This window comes from Mastomys coucha, unplaced genomic scaffold (assembly GCF_008632895.1).
Source record: "Mastomys coucha isolate ucsf_1 unplaced genomic scaffold, UCSF_Mcou_1 pScaffold12, whole genome shotgun sequence".
Taxonomy (NCBI): domain Eukaryota; kingdom Metazoa; phylum Chordata; class Mammalia; order Rodentia; family Muridae; genus Mastomys; species Mastomys coucha.
Window position 1 is genome coordinate 15322251 of NW_022196894.1, and position 18004 is coordinate 15340254.

Consider the following 18004-nt stretch of genomic DNA (forward strand, 5'->3'; position numbering starts at 1 on the left):
TATGTATATGTATGTACATATATTAAAACCTATATATAGTTTTAATTGCTAAGTTTTAGAAAATTGAAATATATATATAAAATAAACAGTATATTATAAGTCATTTAACAGCTTGATAATTTTCAACCCGGGGGCTAATACACCACAGTGTCTTAAGCACAATGGGCATATTGTCCTCAGAGTTTCCTCCTGCCCCTTTGTATGCATCTCCCCTCCCCCTTCTCTACACTTCCCTTCCCTAGATTCCCAGTAGGTCGGTTAGCATTTCCTAGAACTTTATATAAATAGAATCAGAGTGTTTACTCTGATTATTTTGAGGTCCATTCCCGTTGAAGCGCGCGTTGGCCCTTCCTACCCTTTAGGGGAGAGTGTGCGTGTGCTCCATTGTGTGGATGTATACGGCTGTTTGTTCAGCTGTTGATGGATGTTTGGGTTGTTTCCAGTTTGGGACTGTTTTTAAAGAAATGACCAAGCTTCATTTCAAAGTGGTTGTACCACTTTATAATCCCATTACAGAGTGTGGTTGTTTCTGCTGCTTCACATATTTTCCAGGAATTAGTGTCAGCTTTTCCACTTTAGCCATTCTGGTAGCACACAGTGGCGCTTTATTACAGTAATTCCTTAATGACGGTGACCCCGGACTGTGCTTTCCTGCTTTCGTTTGCCAGCCACTTGTTTTAGGGTCAAGTACTTGTTTAAATATTTTTACCTAGTTTTAATTTTGTTTAAATGTCTTTTGTCATTGTCTTACTTGGAAAAATTAAAGTTCATTTTGTTGTTTTACTGTTTTTCCACAGGAACTCTATATGTATTACAGGTTAGGGCTCTATATGTAGTTCAGGCTAGGCCAAAACTTAGGATCAGCCTCTAGACTGTTGGGGTTGCACTTGTGTCTCACTGTCCAGCTAATAATAGCACCTTTTTGACTTGGGCCAGGGATCAAACCCAGGGACTCCTGCATGGTAGGCAAGTGCTGGGCCTTCAAGCTGCCTTCAAGCAGCAATCAGCATTGAACTGATTAGTTACTCTGTTTTTTGAGACAAGGTTTTATTATGTATCCTAAGCTGGCTTTCAGCTTACTCTGTGGGTCAGCCGACCTTGAACTCTCAGCAGTCCTTCTGTATTAGCCTCCTGAGTGTTAGGGTTATAGACATGTGTCATCATGTCTGGTACCTATTTAAAATTTTTAAAGGACATTTAATTGATTGATTGAGTGAGTTTGTGTTTGTGTGTATGGGTGTGTGTTTGCCAGCCCAGGGTTGTTTTTTTTTTTTTCCAGTATATAAATTCTACTTTTCTACCCTGGGATCAAGTTTACATGCAATCGACTACTGAATTGCATCATCCCTCTTCATACAGGTTATTTACCAGATCTACCAGATACGATTTGTAAATATTTTCCCTAGGTGATTATCTTTTCACTTTCTTATATTTTTTTAAAAATTTTTTTTGTACCTTGGGCTGGAGAGATAGCTTTTGTAGAGGACCCAAGTTCCCTTCTTCCCAGCACCATGTCAGGAGGCTCATAATCAATTGCCTATAACTCCACCTCCAAAGGCACACACACAACACAAACAAATATTCAAAAAGTTGTACGTAATGTTCAAGATAACTTGTTTTCGTGTGTGTGTGTGTGTGTGTGTGTGTGTGTGTGTGCATGCGTGTGCCACATGTACTATGCCTGTGGAGACTAGAAGGGGATGTTCGATTCTGTGGAGCTAGAGTTACAGGTGGTTGTGAGAGGTACAGGCAGTCCTGAGCTGCCTAATGGAGTGCTGGGAACTGAACTTGGGACCTCTAGAAGAGCAGTGAGTGCTGTTTAACTGCCAGGCCTTCTCACCAGCCCGTCTTGGTATTTTTGTTTTTTTGTTTTTTGTTTTTTTTATTTATTTTATTTATTTTATGTGTATGAGTACACTGTAGCTGTACAGATGGCTGTGAGCCATCATGTGTGTGGCTACTGTTGAACTCAGGACCTCTGCGGGCCCCAGTCCCTCTGGCGTAATTTACTGCAGCATTATGGGTGGTTGTGAGCCACCATGTGGTTGCTGGGATCCGAACTCAGGACCTTCAGAAGAGCAGTTAGTGCTCTTAACCGCTGAGCCATCTCGCCAGCCCCCTGGTTTGGTTTTTTGAGACAGGGTTTCACTTTGTAACCCTGGTTATTCTGAAATGCACTATGTAGACAAAAAACTGGCCTCCATTTCACAGAGATCCGCCTGCCTCTGCCTCCCAAGCGCTGGGATTAAAGGTGTGCGCCACCATTGCTCAGCCCTTACAGTATTTTTTAAAGAGCAAAAATTAAAATCAAATTTATTATTTTGTATTATGATTATGCCTCCTGAATTTTTTTTTACAATTTATTATTGTGTGTGTGAGTGTATACACACACTTGTCATAGCGTGGATGTGGAGGTCAGAGGACGACGGCTTTATAGAGCTGGTCTCTCCTACCTTTACATGTGTTCTGAGACCAAACTTAGATCTCCTGGCTTAAGTGCCTTTATCTGTTGAGCTCTCTTATCAGCCCTGAAAATTTCTTAAAAATCATGGGTGAATAATGAATTTTCCCGGTACGATCTCTGTCAGCTGGTATGATTTGGCAATTTTCTTCAGTATTTTGTGTTTAATATCAATTTGCTTTTGAATATTGAATCAGCTTCCCACTCCTGGTATAAACTGTAGGATGGTAGCATATATTCTTTTGTAACAATGGATTCTTTGCCCTTTTTTTTTTTTTTAAGGATTTTTTGTTGTTGTAGTTTTATTTTGTTTTCATTTTTTTTTTTGAGTTAGAGTCTGACTAGGTATGTTTGGCTAGCCTGGAAGTTGCTATGTAGACCAGGCATGAAGGATACTGGTTTGTGTTTTAGGGAAATAATTTAGAACTGCTATTATTATTAATCATTACTGTCGTTACCATTATTATTTATTGTTAGTTTTGGTTTTTTGGAAAACATTGTGCAGAACTAGTGTCGTGTCTTCCTGAGTTTGGTAAGATGTGTCTGATGGTCGCAGTGAGCTGGATTACTGTGTATATTTTGTTTTTGCAAGGATTTAAGCAGAACATGTAGCATGCTGGTTAGCAGTGAGTGTTTGCCCTGCTTGCAGCAGGCCCTGGGTCTTAACCCTCAGTGCCGCAAAACACTTAGAGCTTAGAGTGCAGCCGCCCCTTGAGTGCGGCTCTGAGGTGCCTTTCTCTAAGCTGCATGCACTTGTTACAGGGCAGAAGTGGGGTTTATAGTGTCATGTTTTCAGTGTTCTGCTGTCTGAAGCATAAGCCCTTTTGGTCTATGTTTAAAGTATTCCTTGTCTGTTTTTTAGCACTGTTGATCAGGACAAGTTGCCAGTCTTACTAAGTCTCCACATCCAGTTCTATGGCCCCTCCCTACTTGTGCTCTTCATCATTTATTTGCTCTCTAATCCTATTACTTCTTTCCCCTGGTGTTTGGTTTTGTGCTATGACTATTTCTGGTTTTCTAGATTGGAAGCTAAGTTACTGTTTTTGAGTTTGAAGGCTGTGACTGGCTCCTTTCCCTATATCTCTCTGAGGCAGGTCTTATATAGCTCAGGGTAGGTTGGAACTCACTTTATAGTTTAGGCTGTCCTACAACTTAACATGATCCTTCTGCCTCAGCCTCCCATGGACTGAGATTATAGATATGTATTACCATGCTGGGCTTGAAGACTTTTCTTAGATACTACTTTTTGTATATATGTTTAGGCCCGTGCATGCCATGGTGCACATGTGGAAGTCAGGACAGACAGCCCATGGTAGTCAGTTCTCTCTTTCTACTGTATGGGGCTGGATGGAACTCAAGTCATCAGGTTTGGTGGCTAGTTCCCTTAACTGCAGAGTCATCATACTTGGTCCCCATCATCTCTTCTAATGTTATCTTTTAATGCTTTAAATTTCCCTCCAGAAGACATGTTGGCAAGATGGCAGAGTTGCCTTTTACTCATTCTCTTCACAAAGAAGGCAGTAGAGAAGTGACTACGTTTTCCCTGAAGGGACTAGCATCCTTTGGAAAGGAGTAGAAACAACAAGATCCCTGGGGGACACAAAACCCAAAACCACAGAGAGAAGAGGGCTACATTCTGCTTCTCCCAACTCAGACCAAGACAACCTTCTGCTTATAGGGAGAGCTCAGAGTCCCTATTGTCTCTGTAGACAGACTTCCACAGCCCTCACAGAACCCAAGATATTCAGAGAATGGTCTGGGGTTCACAGGCCTGTCATGCCATAGTTAAGAGCTCATGTTTTTTACACCCCTCCCTGCTAAACATGCACACTACGCCTAAGTATCTGTGGTCATCTAGACTCTGAACCTAGCCGTGCAGTGCATCTCACCCTGGAAACCAGCAGATGTTCTGTGTCTCTGTTCTTGGGGATTGTCACCATTATCCCATCACACTTAGGATCAGCTGCAGCACCGTAGCCCCAGCTTCTGAAGATACAGATCTAGCAGAAGTATCAAGACTCTGGCTTCTAAACTGACATGGCACCAGGGAACAGAGTGGAAACTGACATATAACCACAAGCCTGAAATGCCTGTGAACGCTTCGCATGGCTTGATAGCCAATGGGCTGGCAGCCCCACTCTGCCCCTGTGAGCCAGCCCCTTAGCTGCCAACCCACAGTGCCCCTGAGTACACAAACTCAGTCTGACAGCCCCACCCACTGGAAAGCCTGCTACACAGCCACCAGTCTGTGGCTGAGCAGTCTGCCAAGCAACAGCTTTATCCCCGACAGAGCTGTACCACACGACTGCATCACAGACACCCACAAGCTAGACCACTGACACAACCAAGTATATCACCAGTGAACATCACAGCTGAAGAAACTGCATGACTGTGTCCACTTGAAATTTAAGCTAGCAATATGCTAGACTGACAGAGTACCTTCCATCTACAGGAAACAGGCTGTCTCTGTGGGGAAAAGGAACCCCCTTTAAAGCTGTAAAAGGTAGTCTCTCTGCTTGCTTCTTGTGTAGTCATAGGTTGAAAGTGAAGGACTAGGACAAGATACTTAACGCACATAGGAAGAAAAACGTTAAGAAAATGAAGATCATTGTATAATGATAAAAAGTTTCAGTTCATCTATTGATAGTGCATGTATCCAATACAGTACTGCCCAGATACATAAAGCAAATGTGACCATGTCTAAAGGGAGAGATAGAACCTTACACAGTAATAGCTGGGATGTCACCTTCCCAGGAGACAGACTACCCAGGTGCCAACAATGTAACACCAGAGTTAAACTATAGAAGAGACCAAATAGCCTGGCTTATAGAGAACGTTCCCTCCAGCAGCTGCAGAGTGCATTCTTTCCTCAGCATATGCAACTCACCAGTGTAAGCCATGTAGCAGGCTACAAAACAATCTCAATGAAACTTTAGAAATCAAAATTATCTCTTCTGATCACAAAACTAGAAACCAACAAGAGGAGCTGTGGAAATTATAGAAATAAGTGAAAATTAGACAATATGCCCCTTAACAACTAGTGGGTTCATGAAGAAATTAAAAGGGGAATATAAAACATATCTTGAGATATATAAAAATAGAAATATGGGGGCTGGAGAGATGGCTCAGCAGTTAAGAGCACTGACTGCTCTTCCAGAGGTCCTGAGTTCAATTCCCAGCAACCACATGGTAGCTCACAACCATCTATAATGGGATCCAATGCCCTCTTCTGGTGTGTCTGAGGTCTGGTGTACTCGTATAAAATAAATAAATAAATCTTAAAAAAAAAAAAAAGAAAATAGAAATACAGTATACTGCCAGACAGTGATGGCTCACACCTTTAATCCCAGCACCGGAGAGGCAGAGACAGGCAGATATCTGTGAGTTCTCTGTGAGTTCAGTGTTTACAGAATGAGTTCCAGGACAACACAGAGACATCCTATCTCAGAAAAACAAAACAAAAAAGCAGTATTCAAAAAATATGTGGGGCACAGCAAAAGGAGTTTTAAGATGTTTGCCACTACAAAGGCCTACATCCACAAGACAGAAAGGTTTCAAATAAGCATTGCATGGCAGTGTGTGTGGCTTAGGAAGTAGGAGACTAGGAACTAACCAAGGGATGGTGGTTCAGCTGCTGACCCAAGAGCAAGCTCCAGAACCTATGTTAGAAAACACAGTAACAAAACCAAGAAAACACAGATGTGGTGGTAGGTTTACCATGCCAGCAAGCCTTTGGTGAGATGGAAGGTGGAGACAGGAAAACTGCTTAGAAGATTGTAGGGCTGCTTTCTGAGGTATTCATCAAAGCAACAGGAACAAGAGAGACCTTGTCTCAACAGGATAGAAGATGCAAACAAATGCTGTCCTCTGCCCCCGACATGTGAACTGTGGCACACATGTGCATGTATGTATACACACACACACATGCATAATCAATCAATCAACCAATCAATATATTCTTAAAAGAACTAATCAGCCAGGTGCTTGGAAAGCAGAGGCAGGTGAATCTCTAGATTCAAGGTCAGCCTGATCTACATAGCAAGTTCCAGCCAGCCAGGGATTCATAATAAGGCCCTGTCTCATAACAATACAGAAAGAACTAACAAGTCCCATGTTAGTAGGAGGAAAGAATAAAGGCCTGGTAGAGATAAATGAGCTGAGAAAAACACAATGCAGAACATCACTGAAACAAAATTTGGCTTTACAGTGAAGCATGATTAACACTAAGAAAAAGGCCTGAAAAGATTAAATTAACGAGAATAAAATGGACATTATAACTGATAGTATAAAAGTAATGTGAGTAGCTATGTGCTAACACACCAGAAAATGGATAAACTTTTACAAAAATGAAACATGAATAGAAAACCTAAGCAAACGAACAAGAACAGTCTCAAATCTTCCATAAAGTTAAAGGAAGGGAATTCTTCCAAGTTCATTGTGTGAGACCAACATTCACAACAGATCACTGAATGAAGTACTAATGAATGTGTGTGTGAAAATGTAAGCAAGTCAAGCCAGCTGAAAGGTTTGTTTTCCTACTTTACTTTATTTATTTGTGTATATGTGTATGTACAAGTTTCCACAAAGGTCAGAAGGTAAACATTGGACCTCTTGGTGCTAGAGTTGCAGGTCTTTGTGAGCCACCCCAGTGAAGGTACTGGGATGTGAGCTTGTCTTCAGATGGAGCAGTAAGCAATCTTTACCACTGAGCCATCTTTGCAGACCCTACCTTGTTTTTTTGAGTTGGTTTTCTCACCACCCTACAACTTGCTGAATAAGCCAGGATGGTTAGCTAGTGAGTCCTAGGGTTCTACATGTCTGTTTCCCCAGCACTGGGACTGCGAGTGTACCCCCATGCCTGGTGTGTATTTTACATGAGCCCTCAAGCTCAAACTCAGATCCACAGGCTCGTGCAGCAGCACCACCGACTGAGTTGTATCTGAGGCTCCTAGCCAGCTGAATCTTAGTGGAAGCTCAAAGAGTGCACTGGAGAAATGACAGTCTCTTCAGGAGATGGATTGGGAGAATTGGACATCCCTATACAGAAACTAAAAAGAAGTACTGGTCTCCTATCACATATTAGTCAGTTTTGCTTCAACATAGTAAATGCCCAAGAAAATTATGGAAATTTTCTTCTATAAAAGAAAAGATGTATTACCTCACAAGTCTAGAAGCGCTAGTTTTAGGTCAGGCACTATTGCTTTGGCCTTCACGAGTGCCTGATGGCAGTAATGAAGGAAGGGTACCCAGCAAAGCACACTGGCTACCTCATGGACAAAGAAACAGAACAGAAAGGAAGAGGCTGGGTTCTGACCGTCCTGCTTAAGGGCACATACCACAGTGATCTCACCTCCTAACAGGTCCTATACCTTCCAGACACGGTGTCCTGAAGACCAAGCCCGTTCATGCGTGTGAGCTCTGTACATTTTTTTGTTGGTTTTTAAAAAATTATTATTTCATGGGTCTGGGTGTTTTGCGTGTGTGTTTGCCTGTGCACCACATTTGTGCAGTACCCTAGAAGGTGCACACATCTAAGGCATTAGATGCCCTGAAACTGGAGTTACAGATGCTGTGTGAATGCTGGGAACTAATTAGAAATTAGTAGCTAGGGAAGGTGAGGAAGTGGCTTTGAATAGCTTTGTGAGGTTCAGTGAATAGCTTTGCAGCTGAGTACAGCACAGTAGGGCAGCTGGTTGACAATAGTCAACCAAATAGCTAGTAGAAAGGACTTTGAATGTTGTCCATGCTAATTACCCTGATCTGATCCTGGCACCATGTGTGCATGGGTTGGAATGTCACACTGTACTCACAGATACACGCAGTTGTTGCTGACTCCAAATCAAGGTGTAAGTAAGAAAGCTGTGAGTGCGGTGCTCCCGTCTGAAATTTGTTAAGCTGTATTCTGGGAGCGAGGATGACGACCATCCTGGTGATGTTCCACGTGCACTTGAGCTGTTGGATAGATCTGGGTATGTGGACCTTGCCAGATGGATAGAGAAGCTGACTCAGCTTTCCCATGTGCCTGCAATAGAGTTTTTAATATTTTTATTACATTTATTTTGTGTATGTACATATGTCACTCTGTGTGTGTGTGTGTGTGTGTGTGTGTGGTATGGATGTCAGAGGGCAACTTTGATGCTTAGCTCGTCCTATCATGTGGGTTCAGGGGATCAAATGGAGGTGGTCTGTGTTGGTGGCAGCAACTTTACCAGATGGGCTGTGTCACTGGCTCCTAACTGGGCCTTTTTGGGGAAAAATTTGGCAGGAGGAGGCCAACTTGAGAGACATAATAAGATCCTGTCTCAAAAAGGAAAAAAAAAATAACATGCTAAGAGTGTTTATGTTTATAATAATTGATAAGACAATATTTATTATAATAAAACATAATTGGCCTTATTTAAGTCTATTTTTTTCACCTTTTTCTCCCTCAGGCTTTCTTTATCTCTTCCTTTCCTACCTTCTGTTTGTTTGCTTATTATTTTGGTAATGTGCATGGGTGTTTTGCTTCTTTGTATGTCTGTGTACCATGTGGTGCTGTCAGACGGTTGTGAGCTGCCATGTTGGATGCTGGGAATCAAACCTGGGTCTCTACAAGAGCAGCAAGTACTTGTCACTAGAGCCATCTCTCTAATGCCATCTTTTTTTTTTTTGATAGTCTCAGGTATTCTGATTTTTGTTTGTTTGTTTATCTGTTTGTTTTAAAGTCTCTATGCATAGCTTTAGCTGTCCTGAAACTCACTGTGTAGACCAGGCTGGCCTCAAACTCATAGAGATCCACCATGCCTAGTTGGGTATTGTAAATTTTTTGTTTTGTTTTGTTTGCCTGTGTATTTTTGTTAGCATATTCATATTTAATCTTTTTATTAGGATAGTAAGTATGCATAGTAATAGGCTTCGTTATGATATTCTCATGTGTGTCCATAATGTGTTTTAAATAGATTCCCTCCCTTGCGCTCCCTCTTGTAGCCCTGCCCCCCACTGGTCGCTTTCCTCTTTCTTTCGACCTAGCTCTCCTACTTTCATGTCTGTGTGTGTCTGCATGTGTATGGCCATGGATGAAAGGCTATTTATGGCATCGTGGCACCTTACTAGTGGTTATTCTACTGACAAAAAGCTCTCTTCCCTCCCCCAGTGATTATAAACTGCTTCAACAAGAGGTAGAACTTCGTAAGTTCCTTGTCTCCTTTGTGACAAGATGTTGATGGGCCCACTCTTGTGCAGTCACAGCTGCTATGAGTTCTGGAGTGCCCTGGCTGTGTCATGCCCAGGAGATAGCGCTCCACAACGGCACTCCACCTCATCCTTTGGCTCTTGTCCTTTTTCTGCCCTCTCTGGGTGAGTTCCTTGCTCCTTGAGGGGCTGAAATACCCTGTTTAGATCTGAACATTAAAGTCTCATCACTTTGACCATTTATGATGAGCCTCTACAGTTATTGCTGACTCCTGCAAAAGGAACTTCAGTGACTAAAGCTCACAGCAGCACTACTCTAACATAGTTATTCAGAAGGCAATGTGATAGGTACATCATGTCCAGTTAGCATAGCTTGCCCACCTGGTCCTGGGATTTCCCTGACCATGGGTGTTTGATCAGATAGACAGTACCAGACATGAGTTTCCTCCTGTAGAACATACCTCGGTTCTGGAGAGAGCAGTTGTTTACACACTGTGCTAGATAGAGCACATCTTGTCAAGCAGGGTCCACTCTGAGTAAGGCTGTGGATGGCAGTGCAGTTCTCCCCTTTTCAACATGGTGAGGGCTACTGTGGCAGGAACTTTCCATCTCAGTTCTAATTTGATTTCTTTATGTCCTGGAACTGGGGCACATGGTGTTTTCAGAAGTAGGATCTGTCTAAAGGTTTCCATTAATGTGAAGAAATACCATTGTAACTTTAATTTTTTCTTTCCTTTTTTTTTTTCCTCTTTTTTGGTTTTTCGAGACAGGGTTTCTCTGTGTAGCCCTGGCTGTCCTGGAACTCACTCTGTAGACCAGGCTGGCCTCGAACTCAGAAATCCACCTGCCTCTGCCTCCCAAGTGCTGGGATCAAAGGCATGTGCCACCACTGCCCGGCTTTAATTTTTTCAAATCCTACTTTTAACGTTGGTTCTTAAACACTTTAACCTCCCTTATAGCCCACCACCCACCAGAAGTGGTGGAAAAGAAAGGTTACAGGGAAGTGGACCTGTTTAGAAAGATTCTTTGGAGCAACTCCTATCTGTGTTGTCTGGAAACCAGCAGTTCACAACTTAGCAGCAGCATCTCAATCCATTTGCAAACTCTTCATGGATACACCAGCAATTCACTTTGGTAGTGTCAGGATAACAAACATGAATCAGTAGCGGTGGCATGACCTAGCAGAAACAGCCAGGCCTCAGCCTTGGCTTAGTCAGCAGGAGGGACCAGGAGGGACTCCAGGATAAGTTCTCAGTTGTGCCTCTCTCAGCAAAGCGAAGGTCATTGAAGATGAGAGACCTACAAGGGTTCACAGCTAACTCTATAAGCAAGCCAAACTCAGCCTCCGTCACTGTCCATCCGTGCCCTCCATGTGTCTGTCTCAGCTAACATCACCCTGCCAACTAGCCCAAGTCCTCAGAAGTGGCAAGAAACTTCAGCACACCACCAGAAGTTTTTTGGCGCATCTTTCTATGGAGTCCCGACAAATGCAGCCCAACTACGCAATGTAAGGCAGACCCTTACATGTGTGTTATTGGCAAAGAATCCTTTATCACATCCTTTCCCTGTGTCTGTTTCTGCGAAACCCTCCTTCCTGAGTCTGCCTCAGCCTTTCACCTGTGTCACTTTAACAAAAAGTTCCTTCATGTGTTTTCCCCAGTAAAACACCATCCAACACAACTGACTTTCCAAAGAACCCTTAGCTTTTTACTTCATACCATGACAATGGCAACTCTTATGAAGGAAAACATTGAATTGGGGCTGCTTTAAAGATTCAGAGGTTTAGTCCGTTATTGCCATGGCAGCATGGAGGCAGGCACAGTGCTGGAGAAGGAGCTGAGAGTTCTGCATCTTGATCTGCAGGAAGCAGGATACTGTGTTCCACACTGGGCATAGCTTGAGCATATGACCAGAGTGGCACACTTTCTCCAAGAAGGCCACACCTCCCAATGAGCCAAGCATTCAAACATGAGTCTGTGGGATCCATTTTTTTTCAACCACCACAGGGTCTTACCATCTGTCATAGTTTGAATCAGAATGACTGCCAGAACTAGACATGGTGGCACATGTCTTTAATCACAGGACTCAGGAGGCAGAGACAAGTGGATCTCTGTGAGTTCAAGTCCAGCCTGGTCTACAGCGAGAGTTCCAGGAAAGCCAGAACTACACAGAGAATCCCTGTCTTGAAAAACAAAACAACAAACAAACAAACAAACAAAAAGAATGGCCTTCAGAGGCTCATGTAATTGAATGCCTAGTCACCAGGGAGTGGAAAGGATTAGAAGGCTTTGTTGGAGGAGTATGTCACTGGGGGTGGGGGGGGCGGGTGTAGCAGGTTGAGGTTTCTAAAGCCCAGGCTAGTCCCAGTCTCAGTCTTTGTCTATGAATCAGGATATGTAATTTTTTTTAAGATTTATTTATTATATGTAAGTACACTGTAGCTGTCTTCAGACACCCAAGAAGAGGGTGTCAGATCTCATTATGGATGGTTGTGAGCCACCATGTGGTTGCTGGGATTTGAACTCAGGACCTTAAGAAGAGCAGTAAGCTCTCTTAACCACTGAGCCATCTCTCCAGCCCCAGGATATGTAATTCTTAGCTGCTTCTCCTGCCCCATGTCTGCCTGAGTGCTACCATACTCCTCGCCACGATGATAATGGACTAAACCTCTGAAACTGTAAGCGGCTCCTAGTTAAGTGATTTCTTTTATAAAGGTTGCCTTGGTCATGATGTCTCTTCACAGCAGTAGAGCAGTGGCTGAGACACCGTATGGTTCTGGGTAAGCAATCTCAAGGACAACTGCCTGTGCTGTTTTGAGGACTCAGAGGGCTTCCCTCACCAACCACTTGTATGGAGATAGCTCACCCCTGGCATTTAATAACTTAGGGCTTCTGGGAGCACTTTTGTCGACCTATGCAGAGTACTTTTTTTCCCGTCTACATTTACTTATTTGTTTTGTGTGGAAATTGTGGCGCGCTCATGCTATCTGGTTCTCTACCAGGTGGATCTCAGGAACTGAGCTTGGATGTTATTTGGCAGCAAGGGCCCTTACTCTGTTGAGCCATCTCTTTTTTTGTTTGGCTGGGTTTTTTGTTTTTGTTTTTTGTTTTTTGTTTGTTTTTTTTTTTTTTTTTTTTTTTTTTTTTTTTTTTTTTTTTTTTGAGATAAAGTTTCTCTATGTAGCCCTGGCTATCCTAGAACTGGACTTATAGACCAGGCTGGCCTTGGTCTACACAGAGTTCCACCTGCCTCTGCCTCCCGAGTGTTGGGATTAAAGTCTTTTGACACCAGGCCCATCCTGAGCCATCTCTATATTTAAAAATTTGCTTTGTTAGCTATCGATTTTCCTTACGGCTTTTTCATCTAACCTTAGTGTGCATGACTCTCCTCCCCCCTTCTACTCCTTTTTCATCTCTCCTTAGTGTATGGATGGCCTTCCCCTTCTGTTCCCTCTCCTCCTCATCTTCCTGCCCCTGTTCCCTCTTAAACCTTTCTTCCCCCAAGTATATCCCTTCCACCTCCATAGCCACGTGAGTTTTACTACCCTTCTCCCTTACGGCCTTTCCCTCTCAGGACTTCTGTCTAGTGTCCTGATCCCTATGTGTACTCACTCCCACAGAAACCCACATATATAAAAATTAGAAGCTAGGGTCTCTATAAGAGAGAAATTTGTGCTGTTTGTCTTTCTGAGGCGGTTACTTCACTTAATATAATATTTCCTAACTCCGTTTTCCTGAAATTTTCATAATCTCGTTTTTCCTTACAAATAAATTTCCTTTGAATATATACCACGTGGTCCAGGAAGCATCCTTGTGGTTGGATACAGATCCCACGTTTTAGTTTGGTTTTTCTTCAGTTTTTCCATGACTCATACTCTCATGAAACTCAGGCCAAGTTGTCATGGGACTGTAGGCTAAATCTTGACCAACTGAGTCCTGGGAAACTGTGCAAAGGCTTTAGTCTGGTCCACATGGCAGTCAGTGGGCGGACACCTTGTTGAGAGTGAGCTCTTTGCTGTCTGAGATTCTTCTTGCACAGCTTTGTATGCTAGTGTTCAAAGTGCGTGTGATTCTGAGAGTTTTCTGGCGTGGACTTTAGAGTCGTTTATGTATAGATCATATCTGTCATCTGTACATACGGATATATGTTGACTTTTTCTTTCCTATCCATATCCCCTTTATTTCCTTCTCTTGTCTTGTTGCTCTAGCTGAGACTTCAAGTACTATATTGAACAGGAATGGAGAGCAATTGGATGTCTTTACTCTGTTTCTCCATTATAACATGATGTTGGCTTTGTTTATCATAGATATTTATTATGTTGAGGTGTGCTCTCTCCAGACTTCAGTACTGTTGCCAGGAATGGATTTTTTATTTTTATTTTTTTTTTACTGGTTTTCCAAGATAGGGTTTCCCTGTGTAACCCCGACTGTCCTGGAACTCACTATGTAGACCAGGCCAGTCCTGAACTCACAGAGATCCATCTGCTTCTGCCTCTTGAGTGCTGGCGTTAAAGGCATGTGCCACCATACCTGGCTAAATGATCATTTTGTTGTTTTTATGAGTTTGTTTTTCAAGGGACATTCACATCTGTGTTTATCTGGCAGGTTGTGTGTAGTTGTCTTTTTGTTGTATCGCTCTCTCACTTGGCATCAGAGTAAGTCTGGTTGTAAGGTGAATTTGAAAGTATTCTTCCTTTACTATTAGGGGATAATTGAAGGAAGACTGCTTTGAGTTGTTTGTTTGTTTTTAAATAAACTTCATGTAGAATTCTGTAGTGAATCCTTTTCAGCCTAGATCTTTTTTAGTTAGGAGATTTTTTTTTTAAATCAATGTTTCAGTCTTATTGTTTGTTACAGATGTTTCAATTATTTATCTTTTCTTGGCTTAGCTCAGAAGTGTAGTGAAATACAAGTTTTAATGTTTGCCCTTTATGATTTTCTTGGTTGGTATCAGCTGTGCTATCTCCCTTTAGTCTCTGTGTGTGTTGGTTTGTGTGATGCAGGGTCTCCTCTTCCTGTCTTTGGTTAGTTTAGCTAAGGGCGTGCTGCCTTTGTTTACCTTTTCCGAGCTGGCTGTTTCGGTGACTCTTGGAGTGGGTTTGTCCTTGTTTCCATTTCACTTACTTTACCTTGATTATTTCTGTCTACTGCTTCTGGGTTTGCTTGTTCTTGTTTTCCAAGGCCCTGAGATACACCATTAAGTTATTTATTGGCAGTCTCTGTTTATTATTTTTTAGTGTAGGCACTTAACAGTTAAGCATGCTCCGGTAGGACTGCGCTCATGGTTACCTCGTACTGCATTTCCATTTCCATTCATTTCAGGATGTGTAAGCTTCCTCTGCTTGCCTCAGTGATCATTAGCCATTCAGCAGTGTGTGCTTCAGCCCCCAGAGTTTGCAGATTTTCTGTAGTTTCTCTTACTGATTTCTAGCTTTATTTCATTGTTGTCCAATATAAGACGTTGTTTCAGCTTTCATGTATTGTTGGGACTTGATATATTCCAGATGACCCGTTTTAGAGGAAGTTCCATGGGCTACTGAGAAGAATTTGTAGTCTATAGTGTTTGGATGGAGTGCTATGTAGATGTCTGCTTAAGTCCATTTGAACTTTATTTCTGAGGTCTTGCTTTCTTTTTTCCCTTTTTGTTGTTGTTGGGATGAATTAGATACTGGACAGAGTGCAGTATTGAAATTACTGTGCTGAAGTAATCCATTACCTTACTATGTTATAATTAGTACTATTTGTTGTATAAAATTAGGTTCACCTCTGTTCGATGAGTATATGCCTGAAATTGTAATGTCCTCTTTTTTTCCCCTTCTGTGACAGAGTCTCTGTGTAGCTCTAGCTGTCTTGTCTGGCCTTGAACTCACTGAGCTCCTCCTGCCTCTGCCTCCCTAGTACTGCAATTAAGGGCCTGTGCAGCCACACCCAGCCTGTACTGTTCTGAGGAGTAGTACTCCTTTCATCACCATGAAGTAATCTTTACTCCTTTGACAAGGGTTGGAGTTTGTCAGACAATAGAATCAGCAGAGAGGCAGCTTCTTGCAGTGGATAATTAACACAGACTCACAACAAGGCAATATGAAGAGATTGAGAGACTTTGAATGGGATGTCTTCATAAGAGCCCCGCTCTCAGAGTTCAGGGATCTATACAGAAGAGGAGGGGGGCTGATGTCCATTATGAACCTACAGAAACCACGACAGCACGTACAAGGCCTGCACAGGTTCAGAGCAGACCAGAATCCCAGCACCAAGAAGGGAAAGTGGGCACAAGCCCCAGCCCCAGCCAAGAAACTTTTTGCGGTTGACACCAGCTAAGGAGGGAAGATGAATTTTCTCCAGTTGAGTGGCACTGGGTATGTCAGCCACACTGCAGGGAGGGCTCATGCTAGGGAGTGCTTGGCCAACGCAACTCAGACTCTATGTGTTTTTGTTGTTTTGTTTGTCTGTAATTACTTTTGTATCCTGTTAAGGTTTTTTTGGTTTTGTAAGAGAAAAAGAAAATGAAATTCACTGGGTAGTGGTTGCTCTTAAGTTTAATTCCAGAGAGCAACCACTTGGGAAGCAGAGACATGCAGATCTCAGTTCAAGGACAGCCTAGTCTATAGAGTGAGTTCTAGCACAGCCTAGACTATACAGAGAAATGTCTCAAAAAAAAAAAAAAAAAAAAAAAAAAAAAAAGAAAGAAAGAAAGAAAGAAGGAAAGAGATGAAAAGAAAGGAAAGAAGGAAGGAAGGAAGGAAGAAATTGGGAGAGGGGAAAGATATGACCAAATAAATTGTAAAGACTATTTTAAAATAAAATTAAAAGATAAAGGATAAAATGAATGAGGACCCTGCCTGTTTCCTAGCTCCATTGCTTTTCCATCTTTCTGTAGTTCGTGCATGGTGGGTATTTCTTGGAGACAACAAATGGATGGATCCTGATTTTAATCTATATTGTTAGTCTGTGCCTTTTGATTCAGTTATTTTTTTTAAAGATTTATTTATTTATTATATGTAAGTACTCTGTAGCTGTCTTCAGACACTCCAGAAGAGGGAGTCAGATCTCGTTATGAATGGTTGTTAGCCACCATGTGGTTGCTGGGAATTGAACTCAGGACCTTCGGAAGAGCAGTCAGTGCTCTTAACCACTGAGCCATCTCTCCAGCCCTGATTCAGTTATTATTGAAAGGGGTATTTAATTCTTGTTCTTTTGTTTGGTTTTGTACTATTTGCTGTTTTCCAAATCCTTGATAGGCTGCCTATGGTTGTAACATTATTACTTTTATTCTGTAGACTCTTCTTGCAGGTGTTCACCATTCTCTTCAGTCTGAAGAGTTCCTTACAGTATCCTCTTTAGAGCTGACTTAATGATGATAATTGCTTTAATACTGCTTTTGTCATGGGAAGTTTTTCTTTCTTGAAGTGGTGCAAACCTTTAGTCCCAGTACTCAGAAGGCAAAGGCAGGTGGATCTCCTTGAGTTCGAGGTTGGCCTACTCTACAGAGTGAATCACAGGCCCAACCAGAGCTACACAGTAAAACCAACCAATCAACCAGGACTCTTGTATTTTATTTTATTTTTCCCATTGTGACAGACAGACATTGGTGAGGTACTATGTGGGTGCTGGAAACCAAATCCCAGACCTGCAAAAGCAGCAAGTCCTCTGACTGACTGAGGCATTCTGCTAGTCTCAAACAGGGAATTTTTGAGGTATTCTTTTTGTTGAAGTCTATTTTTAAGTGCTATATTGACATTCTTGTTTTACCCAGCTGCTCTCTTATAATTCTCTTACAAGTCGGAAGTTTAGCCATGCCCTTTGATTTCTTTGAAGGTATTTATAATTATTCTTTGTCTACATCCTTATCATTGGGAACCATTACTGTAGGATTTATAATATTTGAATAGGTCATGCTCTCTTGGTTTTTCATGTTTCTTTTGCTTTTTGCTTTTGGAGTTCCAAATCTGGACTTTCTAATTTTTTTTTAAATTTAAGTCAGGTTTCTTCTCTCAGTAAAGTGTTTGCAGTATTCAGTAGGACTAGATTAGTAGGGTTAAGGTGCCATTTGTTAAGACTGATATTTTGAGCGCTATCTGAGAGGAGAATACTGTATGCAACAACAGCTTCTCTCTGAGGGTAGACCGTCTATGAAAACAGTTAAACCCAGCACCAGGGAGGCAGAGGCAGGGGGATATCTGAGTTCAAGGCCAGCCTGGTCTACAGAGTGAGTTCCAAGACAGCCAGGACTACACAGAGAAACCCTGTCTCAAACAAAAAGATTGAAAGTAGAAACTCAATTCTTCAACTACTTTGGGGAGTAAAGAGGCTCTCAAAGTACTTGTGTGTATGAGTGGAACCTATATGTATGTACTAATGATGTACTAATGTTACT

General features: G+C 42.1%; 1 protein-coding gene across 7 annotated transcripts in view; it reads left to right on the top strand.

The window, feature by feature from the left end:
* The window catches only part of Gnb1l (G protein subunit beta 1 like), a 72645-nt gene that overhangs the window by 15333 nt on the left and 39308 nt on the right, over positions 1–18004 (top strand). The window contains exon 1 of one of the 7 annotated variants that reach the window (XM_031363368.1): positions 9288–9796. The exons of 5 other annotated variants lie outside the window; for them this stretch is intronic. In XM_031363368.1, the coding sequence (XP_031219228.1) occupies positions 9657–9796 (140 nt within the window). In that variant the 5' untranslated portion in view covers positions 9288–9656. Of the gene's footprint in view, positions 1–9287; positions 9797–18004 lie in introns of those variants that run through there. One more of the 7 variants, XM_031363371.1, reaches the window with a different exon arrangement.